Source organism: Podospora pseudoanserina (genome assembly GCF_035222485.1).
Source record: "Podospora pseudoanserina strain CBS 124.78 chromosome 7 map unlocalized CBS124.78p_7.2, whole genome shotgun sequence".
NCBI classification, from domain to species: domain Eukaryota; kingdom Fungi; phylum Ascomycota; class Sordariomycetes; order Sordariales; family Podosporaceae; genus Podospora; species Podospora pseudoanserina.
Window position 1 is genome coordinate 924,687 of NW_026946672.1, and position 25,233 is coordinate 949,919.

General features: G+C 50.8%; 10 protein-coding genes across 10 annotated transcripts; 5 read left to right on the forward strand and 5 right to left on the reverse strand.

Moving 5' to 3' along the window:
* Positions 1-155: 155 nt before the first annotated feature.
* On the reverse strand, positions 156-3,897 carry QC764_702420 (uncharacterized protein). The gene is made up of 10 exons (XM_062949905.1): positions 2,759-3,897; positions 2,529-2,690; positions 2,212-2,469; positions 1,585-2,154; positions 1,410-1,531; positions 1,248-1,353; positions 1,128-1,200; positions 995-1,074; positions 825-942; positions 156-763 (listed from the first exon to the last, which is right to left on the reverse strand). Exons 1-10 carry the CDS (start codon positions 3,296-3,298, stop codon positions 618-620), a joined length of 2,175 nt encoding a protein of 724 aa, XP_062796050.1. The 5' UTR covers positions 3,299-3,897; the 3' UTR covers positions 156-617.
* Positions 3,898-6,373: 2,476 nt separating this feature from the next.
* SEC15 (Rab GTPase-binding exocyst subunit S15) lies at positions 6,374-9,489 on the forward strand. Its single transcript, XM_062949904.1, has 9 exons — positions 6,374-6,550; positions 6,631-7,647; positions 7,701-7,832; positions 7,883-7,984; positions 8,041-8,150; positions 8,216-8,351; positions 8,407-8,856; positions 8,923-9,176; positions 9,233-9,489. Exons 1-9 carry the CDS (start codon positions 6,500-6,502, stop codon positions 9,306-9,308), a joined length of 2,328 nt encoding a protein of 775 aa, XP_062796051.1. The 5' UTR covers positions 6,374-6,499; the 3' UTR covers positions 9,309-9,489.
* A 712-nt stretch (positions 9,490-10,201) lies between these two features.
* HAP5 (Transcriptional activator hap5) lies at positions 10,202-11,947 on the reverse strand. Its single transcript, XM_062949903.1, has 3 exons — positions 11,780-11,947; positions 10,412-11,388; positions 10,202-10,347 (listed from the first exon to the last, which is right to left on the reverse strand). The coding sequence occupies exons 2-3, from the start codon at positions 11,210-11,212 to the stop codon at positions 10,336-10,338; spliced, it is 813 nt and encodes a 270-aa protein (XP_062796052.1). The 5' UTR covers positions 11,213-11,388; positions 11,780-11,947; the 3' UTR covers positions 10,202-10,335.
* fcf2 (dTDP-fucopyranose mutase) lies at positions 11,837-13,226 on the forward strand (the record flags this gene model as incomplete). Its single annotated transcript, XM_062949902.1, has 3 exons — positions 11,837-12,593; positions 12,806-12,867; positions 12,917-13,226. Exons 1-3 carry the CDS (start codon positions 12,351-12,353, stop codon positions 13,224-13,226), a joined length of 615 nt encoding a protein of 204 aa, XP_062796053.1. The 5' UTR covers positions 11,837-12,350.
* Positions 13,227-15,287: 2,061 nt separating this feature from the next.
* RSM10 (mitochondrial 37S ribosomal protein rsm10) lies at positions 15,288-15,992 on the forward strand (the record flags this gene model as incomplete). The annotated part of the gene is made up of 2 exons (XM_062949901.1): positions 15,288-15,675; positions 15,736-15,992. The coding sequence occupies 2 exons, from the start codon at positions 15,288-15,290 to the stop codon at positions 15,888-15,890; spliced, it is 543 nt and encodes a 180-aa protein (XP_062796054.1). The 3' UTR covers positions 15,891-15,992.
* Positions 15,987-17,473, reverse strand: MSW1 (Tryptophan--tRNA ligase, mitochondrial). Its single transcript, XM_062949900.1, has 3 exons — positions 17,314-17,473; positions 16,867-17,250; positions 15,987-16,812 (listed from the first exon to the last, which is right to left on the reverse strand). The coding sequence occupies exons 1-3, from the start codon at positions 17,410-17,412 to the stop codon at positions 16,087-16,089; spliced, it is 1,209 nt and encodes a 402-aa protein (XP_062796055.1). The 5' UTR covers positions 17,413-17,473; the 3' UTR covers positions 15,987-16,086.
* Positions 17,474-17,559: 86 nt separating this feature from the next.
* Positions 17,560-19,799, reverse strand: VPS45 (vacuolar protein sorting-associated protein 45). Its single transcript, XM_062949899.1, has 2 exons — positions 18,334-19,799; positions 17,560-18,279 (listed from the first exon to the last, which is right to left on the reverse strand). The coding sequence occupies exons 1-2, from the start codon at positions 19,474-19,476 to the stop codon at positions 17,656-17,658; spliced, it is 1,767 nt and encodes a 588-aa protein (XP_062796056.1). The 5' UTR covers positions 19,477-19,799; the 3' UTR covers positions 17,560-17,655.
* Positions 19,800-19,829: 30 nt separating this feature from the next.
* On the forward strand, positions 19,830-21,181 carry MMM1 (ERMES complex subunit mmm1; the record flags this gene model as incomplete). Its single annotated transcript, XM_062949898.1, has 2 exons — positions 19,830-19,906; positions 19,981-21,181. Exons 1-2 carry the CDS (start codon positions 19,869-19,871, stop codon positions 21,179-21,181), a joined length of 1,239 nt encoding a protein of 412 aa, XP_062796057.1. The 5' UTR covers positions 19,830-19,868.
* A 720-nt stretch (positions 21,182-21,901) lies between these two features.
* On the forward strand, positions 21,902-23,995 carry ale1 (Lysophospholipid acyltransferase; the record flags this gene model as incomplete). Its single annotated transcript, XM_062949896.1, has 4 exons — positions 21,902-21,923; positions 21,988-22,032; positions 22,109-23,230; positions 23,291-23,995. 4 exons carry the CDS (start codon positions 21,902-21,904, stop codon positions 23,776-23,778), a joined length of 1,677 nt encoding a protein of 558 aa, XP_062796058.1. The 3' UTR covers positions 23,779-23,995.
* Positions 23,996-24,465: 470 nt separating this feature from the next.
* QC764_702300 (uncharacterized protein) lies at positions 24,466-24,899 on the reverse strand (the record flags this gene model as incomplete). The annotated part of the gene is given in 2 exon segments (XM_062949895.1): positions 24,466-24,847; positions 24,856-24,899. Coding segments are annotated over 2 exon segments (426 nt in total).
* Between the last annotated feature and the right edge of the window lie 334 nt (positions 24,900-25,233).

Sequence of the window (25,233 nt, forward strand, 5' to 3'; positions counted from 1 at the left end):
CCCGTGATATCCTTTCGCACAAGAAGCAAAAACAACTCTTTTCTGCGTGGTATGAACATTTCGTCACCTGGATTCCACCAAGACTCAAGCCCACCACGACATCCACAGCGATAGCCAAGACATGAACAGCAGGAATCACGTAATAGAGTAAAGCAACACTGTTTAAAATCTATATGAACTTGGGCACAGCACAGTTCGTTCTTGATTCCGCTGCCAAAAGAAACAACACGCTGTGGTATCGGACGATCGACCTTTCCTAGACCACCAAGGTTTCAAGAAACCCTCTGTGACTAGCCCAATCTTCCCGCTCAAACCATCGCGATTGCCTGTAAGGATGCACCGCCTCTTCAGAGTGCCTATTACCCGTTCCCAGTTTCTCCTCCCAAGACACCACCCGCTAAAGATGATGACCGATTACCAGATACTGATCCCATTTCCTCGCCTCAGATCATCATCAACTTTGATGATTTGTCAAAGATGGCAAAGCAAAGCGAACCAAAATAAGAAGCAACTTCATGACATCATCAAAATAAGATGATCAAAGGAAGGATATCCGAGTGTCGCCAATCTTCGGTGACTGAAAGGTTGGTAGGTAATGATGCCGAGTTGGTTCTTGATTAGCCCATGTAGAGGCTAGGCTGCTGGATGTGGGAGTCGTAGTCGTACTCCTCAAGCGCAGCAAGTCTGGTTCCACGGTCGTATTGAGAGCGGCGGCGGCGCTGCTCGTCACGAAAATGCTGGCCGGCATTGGGAGTGAAGAGGCCTGGTGGCGGACAAATGGTGTCAATATCAAACTTGCATCTGATAGAATGACTCGAACTCACCAACATGCTCAGCGTTTTCACAGCTCCTCTTCATCTTGGACTGGTTGTCCGGGCCCGGGAAAGCCTCCTCTTCACCAGCCAACTCAGGTCTGGGACCATTGAGCGTGAAGTAAAGCTGCTGATGGTCAATAAGAGCTCGAAACTCAAATGGGAGAGAAAGTCGACCGTACCTTGGGGCGATAGTGAGGGGCCTCCAGCATAACAGAGCTGTTGCGGAACTTCTGGACAAGGCAGTCCTTGCCCTGGATAGCTGCAAATTGTCAACAGCCGATCCATCTCAGAAGAGTAATTCGAAAAGCTTACTGGCATATGAGATCTCGGCAACCTTGTCGCTCTTGAAGCAGTTCCAACGTTGGTTGCCACGGGCATTGACGAACTAGGGCACTGTCAGAAAATTTCAATATCCAGTTAATGGAGGATCACATACATCGATGATGTCGAGCGGCTACAAATTCGGTCAGTGTCAGGTTTGCCTCGGCATGGAAAAGAAAAACTTACGTCAACAAAGTTGATGAACGCATAGCCGACACTGTTATAGAACATCAGCAACTGGCTCACGCCGAAAGGAATGCTTGATGCACATACTTGCAGTCGTTGGCGAAGTCGATTCGCAAGTACATGAAGTCGTACTTGCCCCAGCTGGACTCATCCACAATCTTCTTCAACATCGCTTGGTCGACCTTGTTCGGAATGTTTCGCAGCATAATCTATGACGTGTTAGAAAACGATACTTTCTTTTTTCAAAGAGATAGATACTGACTGTGGTGCGGACATCGATGCCATCCCGAATCTTGTTGACATCAACATGGTTGTGATGGCCGGCGGCATTGTAGTAAGGGGACCGATTGACCCGCATGGCGTTCTGACGACGACCATCCATACGATAGGGCTGCATGCCCCTGGGACTAGCGTAGTCGCCATGGTGAAACGCTAACGGAGTGCTAGGCGGAGTATACAACGGCGCCATGACCGGCATGCCGCCAGTCATCGGGGTCATGGGACTCATGGGAGAAATGCCCTGGCTGCGTGTGGGAGTGTGGTCGAGAACGTAGCGAGCCGGCAAACTGTGCTGAATACCGTGATAGACTACAGTGGGATACATGGCCATCTGCTGATGGGGCAATTGCATCCCACTGGCCGGCGAATGGGCAAGATGCCCAGAGGGCACAATCTGTTGATGATGAGAAGGCTTCGAGATACCCATGCTCTGAAACAGGTTGGCCATGTCCTGAACCGGGCTTCTCGGAGCGCGGGGAGCATGCACATCAAAAGGCTGGTAGGCTCCGCAGGTGGCGTCGGGGAGGGCAGAAATCAAGTTCAGGTAAACGCCCTGAGATTAGATGTTAGTCACATATAGATCGGATGAGACGAGAGAGTGTAGACTTACATTGAAAGTGCGACCATTGAGGGCCTCTGCGGCAGTAATGGCGGCATCGCAGTCACAAAATTCAACCGTGGCGTGGAAAGGAATGTCTTTCGTCCCGGATAGCTGGCGAAAGGCAAGGACCTCACCATGAGATTCCATGAGAGTGCGGACCACAGTGTTGGTGTGGAAAACGTCAAAATTCGCGCTCTCTTGAGGGAACGCGATAGCCCGGAGCAAGCCATCCGAAACCTGCTGGTGATTCTCACCAGGATTGCGGGCCTGATATGAGGTTAGCACGTATATCCGACCAGTGGCAGAAGCTTGACGCCATCACGTACCTGGTGAAACTCCGCCGCGGTAATATACTGGGCACGCCAGTCCTGGGAACCGAGCTGAACATTCTCGTGAATGTTGGTGGCATCGCGAATGTTGGAGAGAAACAAATAAACTCTCCCATCCTTCGCGAAGATGACGCGCTTACCCTGGCAAGGTGAACCAAACTGACTCAGTTTCTACACATATTGTTAGATATCTACGACTCATCAGGCATAGTCAGTACGGGACAAACCTCAAGATACGTTTCGACCTCTGACAAGGTTACGGAAGCCGTGGAAGAGAAGATAGTGACATAATGAGTGATCCCTAGCTCAGTGCTGAAACGGCCAGAGAGAGGGCTGGCGGCGCTGGCCAGCGATCGAAAGTTCTGCTGAGGGCCATTGGAGGGACCCTGTTGTCCATTGAGGGAACCATGAGCGACCACTGGGACAGACAAGGGCCTGAAGGCGGAAGCGGTCGGAGAGAGCTTCTGGTCCAATGTCGACTTGGAGGGGGTCGCGTTGCTGGAAATGAACGGGTCCTTTTCGGCCACAGGAGCAACATTACCGAAGTGCTCCGTCGACTTCTGATGAAACAATGAGTGGTTGGTGGGACCGTTGAGGCTCATGCCGGTGATGCCGGCGTACAGTTTGTTCGATCTGGCCGAGCCGTCATCGGGTGAGAAGGCAGTCAAACGAGTATCGGGGGTACCATCGTGTTTGTAGGAATCCGCCGCGCCGCTCGAAGAATGAGGGGAGGACGGATTGAACGTCCCGTCACGAGACTGTGCCATTGTAACGACCTGGAAAAATCAAAGGTCGTTGTCGAGGGAGGTGAGCGAGAGATCCGATGGTCCGAAGGACACGACAAAGCAGAGGGAACTGGCGGTGGAGGTCTTGAGCCAAAACCCTTTGCAGGAAGTGTCAAAGGGAGAAGAGTTGGAGGGCAGGAAGAATTCCAAAGGCACAGAGCAGGCAGGAGACCGGTGGAGATAAAATCTCTGCAAGAGCAGTGTCAGTGGTGTCATTAGTTGGGATGAAGAAGGAACGAGTGGTCGGATCACCCTAAGGCAGAAACACAGTTATGCTTGCAGATGGAAGGAGCGGCTGGGGGAAATAACGACTCAGCCCCAGACGATAAACAATCGGCCTCAAACGATTGTTCAAGATGACTTTATCGTTTGGGATCGTAGGATTGGAAACTGTGTTTCGTCCTCAGCCGGAGTGACTGCAGTCACTCCGGCGGCCGAAGACGGAATCACAACACAGCTCTGGCGGCTGAAGACGAAATCACCACCCGAATTGTGAGGGCAGGATCATCGGGAAGGACCACTTGGTGCCTGATTACGTAGTGATTCCAGGCTGAAGGCTTGAGGGTGAAAGAACCTCGGAGGGAAAGGCCGCTCTTTCAACTAGCAAAAACAAAACAGTTCAATAGGAAGGAAGTAACGATTTGCCAAAGCAACAACACGTGACTGATGCATTGACTCCATGTGTCAGGCAAATAGGGAAGTATGAAGGGGGGTTTTGAAGGATGATTGTGGAGAAGGAAGATATTGTGAAGAAGAGAAGTGAGAGAAATGGGTGTTGTGGTGAAGAAGAGTGGTGAAATCTAAAAGATAACTTGAAGAATGTTACCGCGAAGAACGGTGTCATGAGGAAGATAATAGCGAAGAGGTAATGATGAAGAAGAGATATCGTGAACGATATCTTGATGAAGGAAACGCTACCTGCAAAGGAAGTGTGTATCCATGCAAGGCGCAATGTTTACTTACCCTGGTCGGCGACGTGGTCGACGTCGGATAGGAGGCCGACTTTGTTGACAATGGATGGAAAGCCCAAAGATTTCAATGTAAGTTGAGGGACGACGAAGGCAGCTGAAACCTTATCCGTGGGCTCACGGATGTGTATGCGATGTCGATACTCAAGATTGCCACCCTTGGGTTGTTGATATTGTTTTGAGGGAAGAGTCAAACCCTAGCACTGAACTCCATGTTATATACTTGAGAGACTAGATCAACGCACGGTTCACGTAGATATGCCACGTCATGGCGAGTAGATAGAGCAGTGATGATTCTTTTAGTGTCTTCTTATCGTGAAATACTTTTCGGACAAAACTGCGAAGGTCATGGGAGTATTCCGCCTGTTGTGTTTGATTATCAGTTGCTCCTGGATTCGAGAGGTTCGAGAGGATGTTTAGATGGAATATGCCATGTAATGCCGCTTAGATAGAGCAAGGTGAGATAAACAGCGCTTTTTATCGCGGAATATTTTTCGGACGAACCTGTAGAAGTTATTGGAACATTCGGGCTGCTCTCCTTGATTATCAGTTGCTCTTAGAATCAAGAAAGTACAAGGGGTTGCTCAAATGCAATATGCCACACTATGTTGGCCAGATAGATAAAATAATCTCCATGGTGCTTTCTTATCAGAACTCATGTTTGAGCAAAACCGTCCAGTCACAAAAATATGGTGAAGGATGAGGAGGGGGGAAGAGTCGAGAGAGTACCGGTGCCCTGAAGTTGGCTACATATTCATAGTAGGAGCCACAAAGGAAAAGTAGTCAGCACAGAAATCAAAGGAAAGAAAGGAAAGCAAAGACCTAAGAAGGCTTGGAAAGAAAGAACTGTGAAATCTTACAACAGACCATCAGGCTACCTTGTTACATTTCAGGTGCCCCTGAGGTTGGTGTGTGTGTTTACAGCTTTCACTGGCCGGGCCACACTGTATCAACACTCGGGACCTACCAACATGGTAGCTACGCAAGCTTTACTGCGTATCTGCGATGGTGGGATGTAAAGAAGCCTGATACCTGCCATCCCTTTGGCTTTGGGTCTACATGGTCAAGCCTTGCCCACATCTCCCCAGGTACCTAAAGTATACTTGCAGCTATACTCTCTCCAAGATACTAGTCTCACAATGCTGGTAGATGGTAGTGTCACTAACCGGCGCGAGATAACCTTTGAGGCACTGAATGGAAAAGAACCGATTTCCGAGAATTTCGAATTTATTCGTCTACCTGCTGACAGACAAGTGATGGTTTTCGGATAGATATGACAGGTACTTCGCAAGACCTCATCTAAGTTTGCCATGGAACAGTCGCCTTGTAGTCTAACTGAAACCGCCTATAGTCTCTTCTTTGTGATCATAGCCCCGGGAATTAGAGCTTGGACATGGCACAGTCGCATTCAAATAGGCATTCCACTGGCAGCGCTTGCTTATCATCGACATACAGTTACACAACCTAGAGTTAGCTTTACACTATTATCTAAGACTTGAAAAACCGTCCGAGCCGCGCCATACTTGACTAGCTCGGACGGACGGAAAACAGCTTTGGAATAGGATATAGATCTGTTGTGCAAAGCTCCGACAAAAATCATACCAACATCTTGTGTAGTTTGAATCAAGAAGGGCAGTGAGGTCATTTATGTTCAGTACTAGCTATGTCAAAAATGACTTTTAAGCATAATATAATGACAGAAACGTGAGAAGCTTAATATATTACATCCTAACATAATGTTGAAGAGAAAGAGGGAAGTGTAATCTTTGAATCCATCTTGGTGCCATAAAGGGGTTAATAGGGGTTGATGCTTGGCACCTAGCAACCAAGGGAGATTCGATCCATCAGGACCACGACAAAGTCGGGTCTGAAACTTGTGGTAAAAGAATATCTCTTCCCATATTCTAAGTTCATACTTAGATTTTGAGGATGTGGCACTCCATCGGTGGTGCTATTGCGCCTGAAAAGCAATGAGTTTGGTGTTGCTCCTTCTAAGGAGTAGGCGCACGGGCCGTATCTGGAAGCAGCTCCCTGGCCAGCTGTCGCAGCACAGACCACTGGCGCCCCAACGAGGGGCACGCTGACCGAACAAAGCATGTATGTTGCTGCTGCGCAAGATGCCTTCAACGCCGTGCGTTCATGACCAGTGATCAGCGAAGACCCAGGATATCATCGAAACCGATAGCTGGAGGAGCTTGATGCTCCATCATTCAAAATGCCGAGAAAAGCCCAAACGTGGGATGATTACGACTCGGCTGTAGCTCAGGTCCGTCGCTTCCAGCAATCGGGAATCGCCAGCAGCATTAGAGCACTTTCGTAGACCTGAAATACTGACTTCTTTTATAGATCATCCTCGCGCCCTCCGACTCGGATTTCCTCGATCAACTGATACCAGTGTTGAAAGATGCGACAACGAGCAGCCGAATCGGATCCCTCGCCCAGAGCTTGTCGCAGTATGCCGAGGACCGCGAAGGCGACATCGAGCAGATCGGGTTGACGAAGCATGAGGAGTTCCTGGGATCCGTCAATCAACTACAAAAGGTGCGCGAGGGTACTGTGGCTTTGACAGCCGAAATTTTGGACCTCAACCAGTCCATCCAGGCCAGCACCGAGAAGTTGGCCGAGCAAAAGCAGGCGCTGGTCAACACGCGCGGGGTCAGGCAGAATATCACGGATGTATCAAACGCTCTGGAGGAATCGCTCAAGATATTGCGCGCTGTCAATAATGCGCACGAACTTATCCGGAAGAAGGAATATCATCGTGCCCTCAAGTCGTTGGAGGACCTGCAGAACGAACACTTGATCCCCACCATCCAGAACAAGTATGCGACGCAGTACAAGCTTGCCGACATGATTCAACGGTCTATCCCGGCATCTCAAAAGACGATTTCCGAGTCCGTCATGGCAGATTTGAACAAGTGGTTTCTGGAGGTTCGAGAAAAGTCCCAACTTCTTGGCGAGATTGCCTTCTTCGCGACACAGCAGCGACGGGAGAGGCAAAAGAAGCGCGCCGAAGTCAATGAATATCTGAAGAATTTCAAGTTGAATTCTGCCATCGAGCTGGTCTTTGATGAAAGTAATGAGTTTGACGTAATCGACAACGAGGAGAACCAGATTGACTTCACCCCGTTACACAAAGCCTTGCATACCCACGATGCCCTCGGTCAGGTCGACAAGTTCCGTGTAGAGTATGCAGCAACGAGACGACAACAAAAGGATCTGATAATGCCCTCAAGTTCCGAAAACATCTTTGCCGGGGGTGACGACGAGACCTTGATGGGGCTTTTGGAGAACATTGCTGGATTTGCCATTATTGAGAAGGCGACCGTGATGCGAGCACCCACAATAAGGTCAACAATTGATGTAAGTGACTTTTCCCACAGCTTGGTAGTTTTTCTCTCTAACAGGACGGATAGGTCGATGAGCTCTGGGATTCCATGTGCCAAATCGCTATACGAGTGATCGCCAAGTCGTTACAGGAGGTCAACGATGCAGATTTGCTGGTCAAAATCAAGATGAACATTGCTCTTTTCATTGAGACCATGGAGGTATGTGGCTCCTTACATCTTGTATCTGAACATTCGTTGACAAGCATTAGAGTTGGGGATACTCCGTCACCATGATGAACAACTTCCAGCTCACCCTATTCTACAAATACGCTGAGCTTCTCCGCCGTCGCTTCGGCGAGGACTTCCAAGAGGTAAGCCCGCTTTTCGTCGTAACTCGTCTCTAGTTGATACTGACAACTTTCACTAGATCGTGTCCACGGACGATTACATGCCTATGGCCATCAACACACGCGACGAATACCAAAAGGTCGTCGACGTGACCTGGTTTGTTGACGACAAACCAGAAGAAGAGCTTGTGTACGTATCCCGACCGTTTTCTACAGGATGTGTTTGTAAGTCATCGCTTGTTCTAATTGGGCCAGCTTCCCTTGCGTGCTGCCATTCTCACAGATGTATCCCTTGTGCTGCATAGATATTAGGAATCTGTTGAATCAGTTCTTGATTTTTACATCGGAGCACTTTCACAACCCGAATGTGGTTGATGAGACGCTACGGAAGGTTTGTCATATCTCTTTCTGATCTCCATGGGTGGGCGTACTGACCATACCTCTAGTCTCTCGATGAGCTTTTGACCGATATCGTCTGCCAGTCTCTTGTTGAACGGCTGAACTCGCAGTATCTAGGACAGATCGTGCAGATTTTGATCAACCTCGAGCACTTTGAGACAGCTTGCCAGGTACTGGAGCAGATCCTGATCCGGGAACGATCATCCACATCGGCTGGTGGACCGATCACACTCAAGGCGACTGAGGCGTTCAGAAACAACAAGAAAGCCGCTGAAAAGCGCATCTTTGAGCTCGTCAACTCCAAAATCGATGACTTGGTGGACACCTCGGACTATGACTGGACAGCCACAACCCCGCCCAAGGAGACGAGCAATTACATGCAGACATTGACTAGGTACCTGTCTAACATTATGAACTCGACTTTGCTGGGTCTTCCGAGGGAGATCAAGGAGCTCATTTACTTTGATGCGTTGAGTCATGCGGCAAATAAGATCTTGGTAAGCGCTTGCCATATACACATCACTTCCCATCTAACACAGGTCTAACTTGGTATTGTCACCTAGGCCCTGCCATTATCTCCCGACGTCAAAAAGATCAACCCCAATGGCGTGGCTGCCATGGCCTTGGACGTCCAGCACCTCTCGAAATTCGTCGGGGGCCTTGAGAACGCGTTCATGCTGGAGCAGAACCTGGACGAGCTGCAGCAGACGGTGGCGCTCATGCAGACGGAGAACCACGACGAGTTCTTTGATATTTCCATCCGCAACAAGAAGTTTGGTCGGGTGGATGCCATGAATGGACCTATCTTGTTGGAGAAGTACGTTTCACCTCTCTTTTTTGTTTCCTAGCTTATGCTAACTTTTTCTCCTTCAGGCTCACCCAAACAGTCGACGCCCCAGTTCGCACAGCGCCGCTTGCTAACTTCAGCTCGCGTTTCGGGCTGAGGTGATCAACAACCAAACAACCTCTTCTTGCTGGGTCACACAATCCCAAACTATCCTCAACACTTAGTTTCGTAGCTTACTCAGAATAATGTATAATGACATCATGAAACAATTCAAACCGGACTTGTATCAGTGAAAGAAGAAAGAGTTATCATCATTTTTTTAGAGTGATGTCGTAAAAGAGAGGAAACAAAATCAGACAGATAAGATATATAGGATATATAAATAACCTTTCCCACCACCACAACCACAACTACCACCACCGCAAAACAACCTAGTACCTAACCTTGACAACGTGTAGCCATCCATATATTTCAGGGGGTAAAAAAGAAAAAAGAAAACAGCCCCAAACGCTCATAACAAAAACAGCGAAAAAAAAAAACCGAAAAAAAAGAAACTAAACCCCACCATAACTACAACAAGCTCATTTTTTGTGTGCGTGTGTGCAATGTGTGTGCGTGTGTGCAATGTGTGTGCGTGTGTGACATGATTCAAAAACAGATTCCTCCCCCGGTTAACCAACATCTCAATTGGTTCAAACCTGGAGGGAAGACGTCTTCCCTTCGTGAACATGATCATGTATTCCGTTTACTGTCCCAACTTCCCAAACGGGTCTCCCACATTATCCATCAGATTCTGGCTGCTGCTCAACGGCTCGTTCTTAATGACGGGAGATTGCGCCTGTGGTTGCTGCTGTTGCTGTTGCAAATGGTACTGCGGATGTTACAGAGCATAGGGGTACATGTTGTGATACTCCTGTGTCGTCCCAGCACCACCCAAGCCGCTTTGATGGTATTGTTGAGCCTCAGAGTAGTGTCCCTGATGACGAGGATGAGAGTATTGACTTTGATGGCTGTTGCTGCTCGGTCCCGACCCGACCGCCCACTGCTGCCCTCCCGTTGTCGACATGGTATGATGGACCTGATCGGCAAGAAGCTGAGCGTACTTGGCATTCTCTCTGAGGTCCTGCTGCTGGCTTCCTCCTACCGCCACACCTTCTTCTTGCTCTTCCCTCTTCAGCTCAGGCGACTTCTAAGCGCTCTGCTGTGTGAGATTCACTTGTTAGCCATGAGTTGGGTCATGTTAGGATGGGAAATCAAAAACACACCTGTTGCTGTTGAATAGTACCGTAGTACATCTCATCGGCGTTGTACATTTGGGCCTGCGGTTGACCATATGATGGCGCGCCAGGCATAACACCGCCTGGGTACATGGTCTGAGGATTGCGGTAGTCGCCCTCTTGGGCAATCTGATGAACGCCGTAGTCGGCAGGGTTCATGGTGTGCTGACCGCTGGGGCCGGGACCAACACCAGGCACCTGGGGGGGTTGTTGGTTGGCAGCGGCGGCAGCAGCAGCAGCCTGGTTGGAAGTCCGCTTAGCGTGGGAGGAGGCTTCCTCGCGGGGCACGATGTCGATGAGGAAGTCAAACATGTCGGACTTGGCAAGGGCGGAGGCAATATCGGAGCGTTGGAGGGTGCGGCGCTTGTTCTCCTCAGCATGAATCCAGGCACGCATGGTGAGCTCAGTGATGAAGATGTCGCAGCCCTTGGCGAAGAGAATGGGGGCTTCGGCTGAGATCATCTTGACTTCGGGATCGGCCTTCATCACCTTCTTGATGCGGGCAAGGGGTAATTGGTGTTGTTTGTAGTCATGCTGGTCCGTCTCGAGGTGGTTGATGGTTTGCTGCCAGTAGGCCGTCAGGATGTCTTTGTAAGACCCCGTGAGGCCTTGGTGGACATTCGCCCATGTCCCGGTGTAGAGCTCTGATGGAGCAAAGCCTTGTTGTGAAAGATGCACACTGGCACCATAGTGGCCGCCCTTGCTGAGATCATATTGTGGTTGTTGCTGTGTGGGCTGGGGATGTTGATGGCTGCCGTGAGGGGCCGAGGAGGGATTTTGTGGATCCATGATGGCTTGTTTGAGTCGTTGGTTTTGGTTTGTTCTTTCAACGGTGCACTGCGTCCCTGTTTGCTTGCTTCGTAGCCTAGTCCGGATGCAAGCTCTTAAACAGCTGGGACAGATGAGGTTGTCGCGTCGGCGCGATGGCGCAGTCTTGACTTATACGCGGGGTAATTATCGTTGTTCTGTTACCGGCCACAGCTTTAGCATATGCGCGCACGAGATGTAGGCTGTGAGTTTTCTGTCACGAACAATGTGATGCTTTCCCTGGGCGTTTGTTTACTTAAAGCTACCCTGATGTCACAGTCCAAGAACCTCTTTGGCCCCAGAACACTGTTCTTATTGGGCGGATTGATTGGGTGGGCAGCGGCGCGTGTGATAAAAAAAGGGACGAGTGGGAGCGAATGGGTGGAGTTCAAAATGGCCGTCTGGGAACGTCCACTCAATCAAAGCTCCAGTTGGGAGGGGTATGAGATGATTGGGTGAGATTTAGATGGGTGAAGGGAAACCTTATTGCTGGGTTGAAGAAAGATGCAGGCGTGGTATGATAGGAGGAAGCTTATATCGATTACGCACCTCGAGAGAGATATCGTCTCTTTTTCTGTCCACAACGCGGGCTTCTGCTTTGTCTGGCGTTGCAGGAGAGAGAAGGAGAGAACCTTGGACAGCGATGACAGCGATTGATGAATTGTGCAAGCGGTCAGTCAAGCCGGCGGGAAAGGTTGGGCATCAGTGAAGAAACACTCGGAACAACGCGCTGGGACAGCGCCGACAGGGGACTCTGTGTGGCGCAGGTGCGGGACTTCAGGCCTTTTCCAGCAGCAGAACTCCGGTGAGGCTGCCCAACCGCCTGCCAGCTGTCAATTGTACAGCGTACCAGCCTCAACTTGTCCGCCCTATGACGGAATCGGCGAATCAAAAACTTGGAACTGCATCAACTGTTTCTCCATCTGCCGGAACCAACGCACGGCCCATTTGGCGGCCCACCCACACCATCCAGTCTCCGTCGCCAACATAGCAGCCCCACCATCGAAATTTTGACTGCAACAAGAAGCTCTCGATTTTTCTGTCGCGACTTTCAAACTTTTTCTTCCCTCGAAGCACTTTCACTTCCCCAGTTCACGGACTGGCGCACATCGCGAACAACATGATGGCTTCCATCGCCAGCCTCTCGGAAGCTGACATTGATCGGCTTCTGTCAGAGGCCGAAGCTCGAATTGCAGCTAACAATACCTCTAAAGCTGTAGCCGTCGCGGCACCAACAAGCAGCAAGGCCATCGCCATCACCACAACCTCCGCGATGTCTCAGAACCAAGAGAAGAAGGACTCCTCAAAGCCTGAGAACCTCTCTGTTCGTGTCCCATCGCTTCCTCAGGACAAGAAGAAGAAGGTATACTCGTCGCCCTCCCATTTCCCCTCGAGTGTTCCATGAAAAAAATATATCCCATATAAATGACGCTGGTCAAGTTGCCGTCATGGCTAACTAGCTGGCACCAAAATGATTACTTTACATCATAGTTACTTTGATTGAACACATCATAATTTTGTTTTCATGTTTTCGGAGGTTGCCGTCGTCGAATGGTTAGCTAACTGAAAATGCAGGAAGAGAAGGACAATGCGGGAGATGGCTGGTTCAACATGCCCCGCACCGAGTTGACCACAGAGTATGTACCTTCGTCAACTACTTGGATGGTTGTAACTGACGCCTGGCAGACTCAAGCGTGACCTTCAAGCATTGCGCATGCGTGATGTTATCGCGAATGGCAAGCAGTTTTTCAAGAAGGACAACCGAAAGGATTTTGTTCCTACCTACAGCCAGGTTGGCACCATCATTGCTGGCGCGACGGACGGTAGCAACCAACGCTTGACCCGTAAGGAGAGGAAGCGCACGATTGTGGAGGAGGTCTTGTCCAGCTCCAACACGGCCAAATACAAGAGCAAGTTCCACGAGATCCAGGAGAAGAAGATGTCGGGTAAGAAGGGTTTCTACAAGAAGCTGGTTGCTGGCCGCAAGAAGCGTTGATGATTGCGCTACTGGCAAAGTGGTGGCCGAGTTGGTGAACAGACCATCGACCTTCGACGCACCTTGCAAGATGAGAACAACAAAAGGCTTCGCCCACAATGGGCATTTACTTGGGGTTGACCGGCACCGTGGCAGTCGAAGCGACAGGAGCAGAAATTTGACTTGCGCTACAGAGGACGCCATGGTACCGAGGAGCTGGTCGGTAGCTCGAGGATTTGTGAGCAGACTGGAAATGTTTGTAGCAATCACATGTGGACTGAGAATGTCTGCATCAAGCCGTCAGGGGAAGGGCGTAGCAGGTTGATACAGGTGATTATGATCTCTTGAAGAGGCCTCAATTCAATACGTCGAAATATCATTTATTCTGTTCATCCCGTGCTTGAAATTCCAACTTTGTGACCATCAGGGTGATGCCTAGTACCATAGTTCATGACATTCAAGATAATTTGCTGGGCTGTTATTATCGATAAGAACCCTGAACCCTGAGGGCCAATTCGGCTCCAAAAAATTGGCTGAAGCGCGGAAGTGGGAGCTGGTTGCGTTCGAACATCCAACCGGTGTCAGTCGAGGGTCACGCAGAGATGTATCCGCCACGGTTAATACGGCCACTACGGCCCTTATTGCAGGGGCGACTGGTATGATTCTTGGATAGCGGCTACAGAACAAGAGAGAGGACAGCAAACTGACTTTGTGGTGGTTGCGATATGTGACAGCCCCTCGCCCTGCGTCGACCGGTACAAGTCGGCATCCCGCGTGCCTCGACACAGCTCCGCACAAATTCTACAAAGTGAGCTTGTGCCAATTGGTTTTGTTTTGGGGAGGAGATATGTTGACGGGTTTTGTTTCTAGAGCTCCAGAGCCACCAGCGACGACGACGAGCAAGACGCCCTCACCTACCACCCCCGCTGCCGCCGCCGCCCCGACGACACCTGCTGCTGCCACTCCTGCCCCCGAGACCCCTGCTGCGAAGACTGCGCCGGAACCGACGGTTGTTGCGCCGGCGGATATTCCTGTTACAAAGACTGTTGAGGTTCCTCCTGTTGCTGAGGCCCCGGCCGCTGAGGTTGAAGATGCTGCTGCTGTTGTACCAAAAACTCCGGTTGTTGCCCCGGCTGATGTGCCTGTGGCGAAGGATGCCGAGACGGAGGTGCCAGGGGAGGAGGTGAAGGAGGTTGCTGTGCCCAAGGTTGAGGAGGTTCCTGTTGCGAAGGAGGAGGCGCGGAAGGTTGAGGTCAAGGAGACGGCTGCTCCTAAGGCCGAGGAGGTTGTTGCGCCTGTGACTGAGGAGACGAAGGCTGCTGAGGTTGAGACACCTGTTGTCGCTAAGGAGGAAGCACCGGTTGCTGCTGCTGAGCCCCAGGTTGTGGAGACTCAGGCTGAGCCAGAGGCCGAAGCTGCTGCTGCTGCGCCGAAGGCTGAGGCTGTTTCTGAGGTCAAGGAGGAGACTCCGGTCGCTGCGAAGCAGGAGGCCCCAGTAGCTGCTAAGGAACAAGTTCCACCTGCCGTCAAGGAGGAGGTTCCCATCGTGGAGGAGGCTTTGGCTGCCGTTAAGGAAGAGGCTCCCGTTGTTGCCAAGGAGGAGGTGCCAGCCGCGGAGGAGGTCGATCCTGTTGCTTTTGTCACTGAGAAGCTTGTCGCCGCTGAGGCTGCCGCTGCTAAGGTTGCCGCTGTTAAGGCTGCCGCGGCTAAGGGTGCTGCTGCTGCTCCTGAGCCTGTTGCTACACCAGCACCCAAGGCCCCTGTTACCGCTGAGCCAGTTGCTACCCCTGAGCCTGCTGCTACCCCAGTGGCCGAGGCTCCTGCTACCCCCGCGGCTGCCGAGTCTGCTGTCGCCGCCACCCCCGCGGCTGAGACTCCCGCTCCGGTTGCCCCTGAGGCCAAGGCGGTTGCTTCCACGAGGTAAGATATCCTGTTGAAGGCTGGACAACCATGACACACAAAGACTGACATTTGTCTCCACACAGCACCAAGCCCAAGAAGGCCAAGAAGCCCGCCGCCCCCAAGCCTTCCTCTCTCTACGTCCGTGATGACAAGCCCATCGGTACCACCGAGCTCTCCCGCATGCCCCGCGCCCTTGAGGCCCTCTACCTCGAGCCTCTCCGCCACGAGGCCGAGTGGGGCGTCCCCACATGCGACCTCCAGCTCCGGTCGTACTCCCTCCGCAACCTCGAGTTCTTTTGTGACTTTGCCCTCCGTGCGGCGTACTACATTGGCCTGCCTGCCTTTGGCCCCGTGCCACTTCCCAGGATCACCGAGAGGTGGACCGTCCCCAAGTCAACTTTCGTGCACAAGAAGTCGCAGGAAAACTTTGAGAGAATCACCCTGAGGAGGTTGATCCAGATCAAGGATGGGCACCCGGAGACGGTGCAGTATTGGTTGGCGTTTTTGCAGAAGTATGCGTATTATGGGATTGGTATGAAGGCGAATGTGTGGGAGTTTAGCAGATTGGGTATGTTTTTTTCCCCTTGCGTTTGGAATATGTTTGAAAGATGCTGACGTTGGTATTCAGATGTGGCTCAGGAGATGGACGATGGTCTCCCGAAGACAAAGAAACTGCTCGAGAGCAAGTGGAAGCATATGGGTGCTCACGACAAGATGCCCTTTATGGAGGATTTGGAGGAGTACCTTGCGAACGAGAGGAGAAAGATTCCCGGTGGGAGGTAGAAAAAAAAATATAGACGGGAAAGAATTGTATGTATAGGCTTGGGTGTGCTGCTGTGTATTTACTGTACGAATATCAGAAATGTGTATGGCAATTTTGGGTGGGTATGATTGATTTTGTCTATTCCAAATGATGTGAATATTCACAATGTAGCATTTCCTTCCCTATCATACACATTCCGTTACCATTTGCTGGCTCTTAATCAAGCCCAATCGCCTCCCTAACCTTCTCCATCGTCCTCTCGGCGCTCTCTTTCGCGCTTTGTGTGCCTACCTCCTCGGTTTCCTTGACCCGCTTCCTATTCACCTCTGTATCCTCCCCAAGCAACAAGAACCTCTCCCTCACCTCCTCCAGCCCCGCAACAACAGCATCGGCAGTCAGCATCTTCAGCTGCGCCAGCGTAACGTCTTTGCACTCCTCCGCCACCTTTTCCCCCGTCTTGCCCGTGAACCCGCCCAAGATCTCGAGCAGATTCGCCACGCCCGGCCTGTTGACAGGATCGTACTCCCCCACTGTGGTACTTATGCTATCCGTCCGTGCAGAGTTGATCTTTTTCCTTATCGTTGCCTCGTCGTCGTTGATGAAGATTTTGGACTTTGGGTTGGGGTCGGACTTGGACATTTTTTTGGTGGGGTCCTGGAGGGACATGATGCGGGAGGAGGAGGAGTCGAGGGAGATTGTTTGGGGGGAGGGGAAGATATGGGTGGACCAGGCGGAGTGGAAGTTTGTGACGCACTCTCGGGCGAACTCGAGGTGTTGCTTTTGGTCGGAGCCGACGGGGACGTGGGTTGAGCGGTGGAGGAGGATGTCGGCTGCTTGGAGTATTGGGTAGGAGAAGAGGCCGTGTTTGAGGGCTGGGGAGGAGATTGTTGGGTCTGGGAAGGAGGAGGAAAGGGGGGTGGAGGTGAGGGTGGAGAGTTTGGACTGGGAGGAGGGTTAGTGAGAGGGGTGGTAAAGGGGTATATAAGGCAAATGTACCTTCCACTGTGTCATACGGGATAGATAGCCTGTTGAAGCGGTGCAACTGAGGATCCATTGCAGCTCGGCATGCTGAGGTACACTCCCCTGATAAAAAATGGTGCTCCGTTCTGGGTTGAGGCCGATGGCAAGCAGGGAAGTGAGCATCTCACGCCTGTTTTGGCGGAGCTTGTCTGCGTTGCCTGGGATGGTGAGGGCGTGCAGGTCGACGATCGAGAAGAAGAGCTTGTCCGCCTCGCGGGCGTTGTCTTGCATGTCCTTCCATTGCTTCAACGCGCCGAGGTAGTTCCCTAAGTGTGGCACGCCGGTGGGTTGGATCCCGGAGAAGATGATTTTTGGCTTGGACGTATCCCCCTTGATGATCGACTTGATTGGAAGTGACTTCTTGAAGGATAATTACTTAGCGAGTGACTTCATAAAACGGAACTTCTTGGTGGGTGAGCTCACATCATGATGGATGAGTGTTGTTGACAAGGTTCTTGAGTTTCTTGGTAATTTGCGCGCCAATCGAGGGGCACTACGGCCCAATTTGACAGTGATATTCATTTTGAATGTTACTGGAGGAGAATTGTACTGGACGAACCTCTGTTACCCTCAACGTTCATCCAATCTCACTTAGTCGTTGCTCAAAGCTTCAAATTCGGAGTTGCGGCTCAAACATCCTGGCAAGTATAGCGCACGGACCATATCGCCATGTGATGCATAGCAACAAGTGACAGAATTTGATCTGATTCAACAGATTATCATTGATTATCAAATATCTAAAGTCCCGAATGGAATATAGGAAGCTCATCTCCTCCCTGCTCTTGTCCCCTGAGAATCCGCCGGCCACCCATCCACAGCCCCTTCGACCTCCTCCAAGAAGGTCGCCGCATTATGCACCGTCGTACCGCCCAAAACGACTCTGACCCCAGGACTGCTGGCATTGATACCCGCCACCATCTTCGCCTCTTCGTACGTAGCTCCTCCAATGATAAACACAATGATATCCTGCGGCTTATCTTTCACGCTTGAGCTGCCCTCCACAAAGGGATACTGCCCTTCTTTTAGTTTCCCCTTCACCAAATTTTGCAGCGTGGTTTCCAGCAGAGGGGAGTGTTGGGTGTAAACGTTTTCAACGCCCTTGAGGCCCTTGAATCGTGAGTTGGCTGCGCTGAACAGACCCGTCGACTCGAACAAGTCGGTAATACCGCCTGCTCCCGATGCCGAGGCGTGGAGGGATTGGTGGTAGGTAAGAAGTTTGTTTACAAGGGAGGCTTCCCGTACAGACACTCCACCAACAGTGATGAGGAGGTCGACGAGCAACGGGAGAGCGTTGGATGGGTGCCTGCTGTAACGAAGGCCATAGAGAGCTACCAGGGTAAGTTTGGAAGAAGGGAGGAGAGTGGGCGATTGAATTTGTGTTTGTATATTCTATTGAAAGTCAGCAAGAGAGTCTGCGCTTCTATGTTTAAGGAAGAACCATACCTTGAGATCAGCTCCATGGTTGTCGTTACAAGCTATGCTTTGTTCCAACTCGCTGACTTCCATCAAATGTTCTGCGCCTATTCGCCTGCTCAGTTCAGAGACGAGGGCGACGTGCTTGCTGACATTTCCCGAGAGTTTCCGGAACTCGGGGTACTCTTCAATGAAACGCTTCATATCGGCTATTGACTCAATGTCGGCGTTGTTCTTCGTCTTCGATTGGTATTGCTCAACATAATCTTTGATGTTACTGCCCAAGTCGCCAAAGTTGAGATACATATTCTTCTTAAAGAATGGGTCTTGATCTTGAGATAGAACAATCTCTTTGAGCTCGGGACGGATGTCGGGTACACTGCTTAGGTCTACACGACCGTTGTGAATACCGAGAAGATGATGTACCATGGCCTGGTACGTCCACTGCATGAGCAAGGGGGTGATGGGGTCTTCTCTTCGGTCTAGGATGAGAAGAATTGGTGGTGTGTCAACCTTGCGGAAATCAAAGAGCTGGTCCTCTTGTGTGATGTGATATCGCACTTCTGACGCCAATTTTTGAGCCAGGGGGCTAGACTTCTGGTACCTGATGAGGGGCTTCTTCTTGAGCGATAGCAGGACAGCAATGAGGCCTTCAGATGCACGTTGAAGGGAGTCTCTATTCCACGTGTCCGGGTTCCCACCCCATAGGCGGTACAGGGGCTGAGACATGTTGAGAGAGAACAGGTCGGGATTGATGATCACATAGTCCAGAAAATACTCTTGAACGAGCTTCACAACTTCGTGATCGTCGGCCTCGGCCAAACGTTCCAGTGTGGACTTTTTGGCAATATTGCTGAAGAAAAGATGGTATTCTCCGTATTTAGGCTCCCTCAGCTCATCAATAAGAAGGCCTATGGAATCCGGGTCTGGTCTCACGAAACACAGGCAACGTAGATGGCGCATCTTTTCCCGGTTCGGCTTGTCTAGGCGATCTGTGAGATACACCTCATGGTTGAGAAGCGTTGATTGTGTGACGGCGGTCGATATGAAGGCCATAGTTTCCCTGTCCAGCAGTAGAATCTTCATCTTGGCCGATTGCGACGTCCCCGATGTGCTGTCGCCGGCCGACACCATCTTGGTGACGTAGCCCGTCACGGCCTGCACCACGTCCATCGTTCCTGGGGTTCGGAGTTGACCCTGGGTGAATTCGGTTCGACGGGCGCGTGGATTTTATGTGTTCCGAACAAAAGTTCTGAGAATGGATCGTAGAATTATCGCAGAACAAGTGGTCATCGACGTCGTGATACTGAATTAGTGTGTATAAGAGTGGCCCTGAAGGTTGAACCTGAAAGAGGTGAGCTGTGTTCCTTGGAGCTCCCCTGTGGTTGGCGCCAAGAGTGTCTAATCTGGAGTGCCTGCCGCAGCTGTTGGGCCCCTGCAGTCGGCACTCAGCGGGCCAGTGACACGCTACGATAAGATAAGAGCACTATCTTTCCAGCGCCTTGTCAAGTTGAAAGCTGCCGTCATCGCATTCTCGAATTTCTTGAGCAGCGTTCGAGTTCAAAATGGCACAAGATGTTTGCCCAACAAGATCGGAGCCCTCGTGAGTACTTTTCAATTCTGTTTTCTTACTGTCAATTGTTTCCGAGGCTGACTGGCAATCGTCCTTTTTTCCAGATTATCTTTTCTCCAGGGTCTCATCCTTGGGCAGCTGTCGGTAGTGCTGCTGATTGCTGCCTTTATCAAGTTCTTCATCTTTGGCGAAGCGCCATCGGCGGAAGAAACGGCGTCTATCCGAGCCACCGAACGAAGGTCACGAACTCTTGCCCACAAGAAATCTCTACTTAGTCTTCGGTCCGCAGCCACACAACGCCAGGGTTCCCAACCACCAGCCCTACCCGCCCTCAACAAGAAAAAATCGAGCATTCTCCGATCGAATCCGCCGACCCTGACCATTGGCTCGATTCTTGACAAGACTTACTACAAGGTGGACAGCCACCAACCTGAAAGTTTGGACTGGTTCAATGTCTTGATTGCCCAGACCATTGCGCAGTTCCGCAGCGATGCGCAGCATGACGACGCCATACTCACATCTCTGAGCAAGACCCTCAACGGGACTTCGAGGCCAGATTTTGTGGACGAGATACGGGTTTCAGAGTTGAGCCTGGGGGAGGATTTCCCGATTTTCAGCAACTGCCGCATCATACCGGTGGACGAGGATGGCCTCCAGTTTGGAGCAGGCAAGGCGTTTGATCCCAAACAGGCTGCCAGGGAAGGTGCTCGTCTGCAGGCGAGGATGGATGTCGACCTCAGTGATATGATTACTCTGGCTGTCGAGACAAAGCTCCTTCTCAACTTCCCCAAGCGACTGAGCGCAGTTCTTCCCGTGGCGTTGGCTGTGTCGGTTGTTCGTTTTAGCGGCACACTGTCCATCTCATTTAACCCAAGCAACCCTTCGGAAAACACGCCTACGAAAATGACGTTCACGTTTCTCGACGATTACCGACTGGATTTCTCGATTCGCAGTCTTCTGGGAAGTCGTTCAAGGTTGCAAGATGTCCCCAAGATTGCACAGCTGGTTGAGTCTCGTCTTCATCGATGGTTTGATGAGCGATGCGTTGAGCCAAGGTTCCAGGAGATTGAGCTTCCCAGCATGTGGCCTCGGAAAAAGAACACGCGCGGGGGTGATGAGATTATCGCCAATATTGAGCAATCAATAAACAAAGCGCATGGCGGTGCTATTGCCAAGGAGGCTCGTCAAGAACTTGACACTGAGACGGACGGGCTCCGGTATAGACGGCGGCCAGTGGGAGACGATACTTACTCGGTATCAGGCTCCATGCCAGGTTCACTCCCAGGCATCGACATGCCTACATGATGACGGTTACAATCTGGATCTTACAACACAATCTCATCTCCAAAGCCCCGCTCGCCCCTCTGCCTCTGAAGGTCCAACCAAAACAACAACCGAGACACGGAAAACCGCATAACGAGGCGAAGCCGCGGTGTGTTAACGACCTGTCACCAAGTCAAAATACTATCAGTGGGTGTTGTACACCTTACATGTATCATATCATACCATTCCACCACATGTCCATAGGTAGATCTTGATATAGGTTTAGGGGGCGCCAGAGTGGAGCCAATGAGCGATGCTCAGCACATGCCAAAAAGCGAGCGCCGCAGCGGTGCGACTGTGGTCTGGTGATGTCACAGCAGTGGACCCACCAAAAATCCCCATCAGTCCCCAACGGTTCATGACAGTAGTTGGCATCCTCAACGATCCGATGAAAAAAACGGCTGCCACTGCATCGTTAATCAAGCACTTTGGATGAAATTGTATACCAAAGAAACTCTCTCTTTATTTTCTTTGTCATCTGAACCTCAACACTAGTTGGTTGTCATTTACCTTCCTGCCACGTCCCTGTCGCATAAACCTACTCGCCGATCCGAGAGCAAACGGCCATTGCCGTGATTTTCTCAGCAACCATTTCAGTCCCCCCACTGATCGAAACCAACCTCGTGATGGTATAACACTACTTCGACACCGCCGCCTTCGTTACGCCTTTGCGCATTCGTTAAACCAGGACCACTGGTCACCATGATACCCTTCATAAACGCGCGTATGGACGCCCCCTCCAGATGAGTTGTGGGTGTCGGTTTGCTGACGTCGTCTGTCTCTTATAGCATTCGTTTGGTTAGCCGACAGGATCGGCGCTGGCCCAGATGAGTGTACGTTTGTTCTCTATAATAATTCTGAGCTGCAAAATCGTATGATTGCTCTGGGTGCTAACGTCGTGCGGAACAGTAAAACTCGTCTTCTCCTTCCTCCTATCGTATCCTCTCGCCGGCCTCCTAAAAAGAGTTCCCGATGCGCGGCCCGAGTTCAAAAACCTCTTCTCGATTTCGATCTCGTTATTCTACCTCGTCGGACTGTTCGACCTCTGGGATGGCCTCCGGACGATTTTGATCTCTGCGATCGGGACATATGCCATCGCGAAATACCTGCGGGGCTCGCCGTACATGCCATGGGTCGGCTTCGTTTTTTTGATGGGCCACATGAGCGTCAACCACATTGCGCGCCAGCAAGCCAACAGCCCCCGTTCAGTCGACATCACGGGCGCCCAAATGGTCGCGGTCATGAAGCTCAGCGCCTTTTGCTGGAACGTGGCTGATGGCGTTCTTCCCGAGGCCGACCTCTCCGACTTTCAGAAAGACAGACGCCTCGTGGAGCTCCCTAGTCTCCTCAACTATGCGGGCTATGTCTTCTTCTTCCCCAGCATGCTCATCGGTCCCGCATTTGATTTTGTTGAGTACCGCAGGTGGCTTGACACTACCATGTTTGAGGTGCCGGCCAATGTTGATCCGTCCAAGAAGCCGCCTACCCGTCGCAAGCGCAAAATTCCCCGCAGTGGGACTCCCGCCATGAAGAAGCTAGCCCTTGGTTTGATCTGGACCTTTTCGTTCCTCAAGCTATCCGTCCACTACTACCCCGAGGTGCTTTTGGAGGATAAGTTTGTGACGTATGGGTTCCTCCACCGGCTGGTGGTGCTGCACATGGTTGGCTTCACCGCGCGCTGCAAGTACTATGGTGTCTGGACCATGACAGAGGGCGCGTGCATTCTGGCTGGCCTGGGTTTTAAGGGTGTCGACCCCAAGACTGGAAAAGTGTCTTGGGACAGGCTCCGGAATATCGACCCTTGGGAGGTGGAGTTTGCACAGAACACGAGGGGGTACTTGGGGGCGTGGAACATCAACACTAATCAGTGGTTGAGGAACTACGTCTACCTGCGGGTCACGCCTAGGGGGAAGAAGCCTGGTTTTAGGGCTAGTTTGGCTACTTTTACGACCTCGGCTTTCTGGCATGGGTTTTATCCTGGGTATTATCTGTCGTTTGTGCTGGCGAGTTTTATTCAGACTGTTGCGAAGAGTATGTTTTCTTGTTTCGCCTGTTTGTTTCATTAACTCAAGCTAATAATTTTGTCTGCAGAACTCCGCCGTTTCTTCCGCCCCTTCTTCCTCGACCCCAAGACTCAGCAGCCCCTTCCCTCGAAGAAGCTTTACGATTTCGCCTCTTGGATCACGACCCAGCTCACGTTTTCGTACGCGGCCGCTCCGTTTCTGATTCTGTCCTTTTCGGGCTCGGTTACGGTTTGGGCGAGGGTGTATTTCTACGCCGTGGTTGGGACACTGGTCTTGATGGGCTTCTTTGCTTCCCCCGGAGTCAAGGTTGTGAAGAAAGCGCTGGAGCAGCGAAATGCCAAGGCGGGGGTTGTGACTGATAAGAAGAGCGGGGATTTGAAGAGGACGGCGAGCACGGACAGTCTCAGCTCGAGCAGGGAGCCAGTGATGGGGATTTCGGCGGATATGGAGGAGGAGCTGGATGAGATGGTTAGGGAGGTGAAGAGGGAGGTTGAGGTTAGGAGGGCGAGGAGTAGGGAGAATAGTTTGGTGAAGGATATGAAGAAGGCGATGTAGGTGGGGGGTTTGAAAGGGGGGAATATATTGGGGGAAGGAGGAGTGTGTAGATAGGAAAGGAGGACGGAGGTTGATATATCCATTTTGTGTGATTTGTTGAAGCATGGCGATGGGACAGGGTCAATGGGTAGATTTTGTGCTTTGTCTATTCCTTTGCTGGCTACATGGTAAGGGGAGGTTTTGCTGTTGAATATATAGGTTAGAAGAGACACCAACTGGGGTATGAAGTATGTTCAAGAGTATTCTAGGTCTTTAAATGATCATTGAGTCCTTTGGCAGATGGGGAATGATAGTCACAAACCGCACACACTCGGTCGCTGGGCTGTTCTAGGTTTTTCGTGGACGATGTCGAGGAAGACAGCCAACAAGTCACGCCACTGCCATTGACACGATATAAACAACAAAAATCTCGACCACGTAATCTAGATATTTGTTAGGTAGAGAGAGATTTTCCATCGATCACTGGACACTTTCCAAGCACACCAGATAAAAAAATGACCCTGATAAAAAATGTTTTTGCATTACGTTTCGCACATGACTATCGTAATATTGCATAATCTTTCGCAGCTTCTTCCCCCTTTCCCCCCAGCTGCCAAACCCGCCGCCGCCCCCTTTCCAACAACTCCTCCCTATCTTCCAAGGGAGGGGAAGGAGGGAGGTAGCTAAGCAGAAAACAAGGTTTAAAAACTAAGTAATAAGTATAGGGTGCCGTTGTAAATAACTTTCTCCCCCAACAAATGATGATGGTAATACAGACGATAAGAAAGAAAAAACAGGCTTTGTGTGTAAAGTATGTGTGTACTTCCCGTCTTTGCTCGCCAACCGCCAGAAAATAATCCCTTTCGCCCCGACTCCCATAATGGCATTTGGAAATCCCAAAAAAAAAAACAAGGCAAAAAAACGACGGGGTATCTCCGATTGTTCGTTGTTGTTCAAAAACGCCCGCCCGGTCTTCTCTTGGCTCTTCCACCTGTGCTGTAGCACGAGGATGTACATGATAAATAAATGATAGTAACGACACGTTTGAAAAAAGATATGAAGCGAAATCTTGAAAAAGAAAATTCGTTGGCTGCGAAAAAAAAAAAAAAAAAAGGAAATGGGCTGCCAAAAAAGCACCTCATTAATCCGTCAAGATAAAGAAAAAACCCAATGCTCTATTTTGAGGTTGCAACGTCAAAAAAGAAACCGTCAGGCATTAAGTGTTTGTGTTGTCGTCGAAGCTGTCGTAGAAATTCGTTCCGGTAGATGTTTGTATATGTACTGAGATGGGCCTAGAAAAATGCCCGAATCGTTGTGACCGTGTGTTTGGTCGAGGTTGGTCCAATCCAGGTGAGTGGATGGATGTACAGCGCACGTGCGAGTGTATGTGGTAGGTTTGTAAAGATTGTGTAGTGATCGGGCTCTGGGTTGGGCATAGTGATATTTGTGTATGATTGTGAGTGAGTGATTAATGTG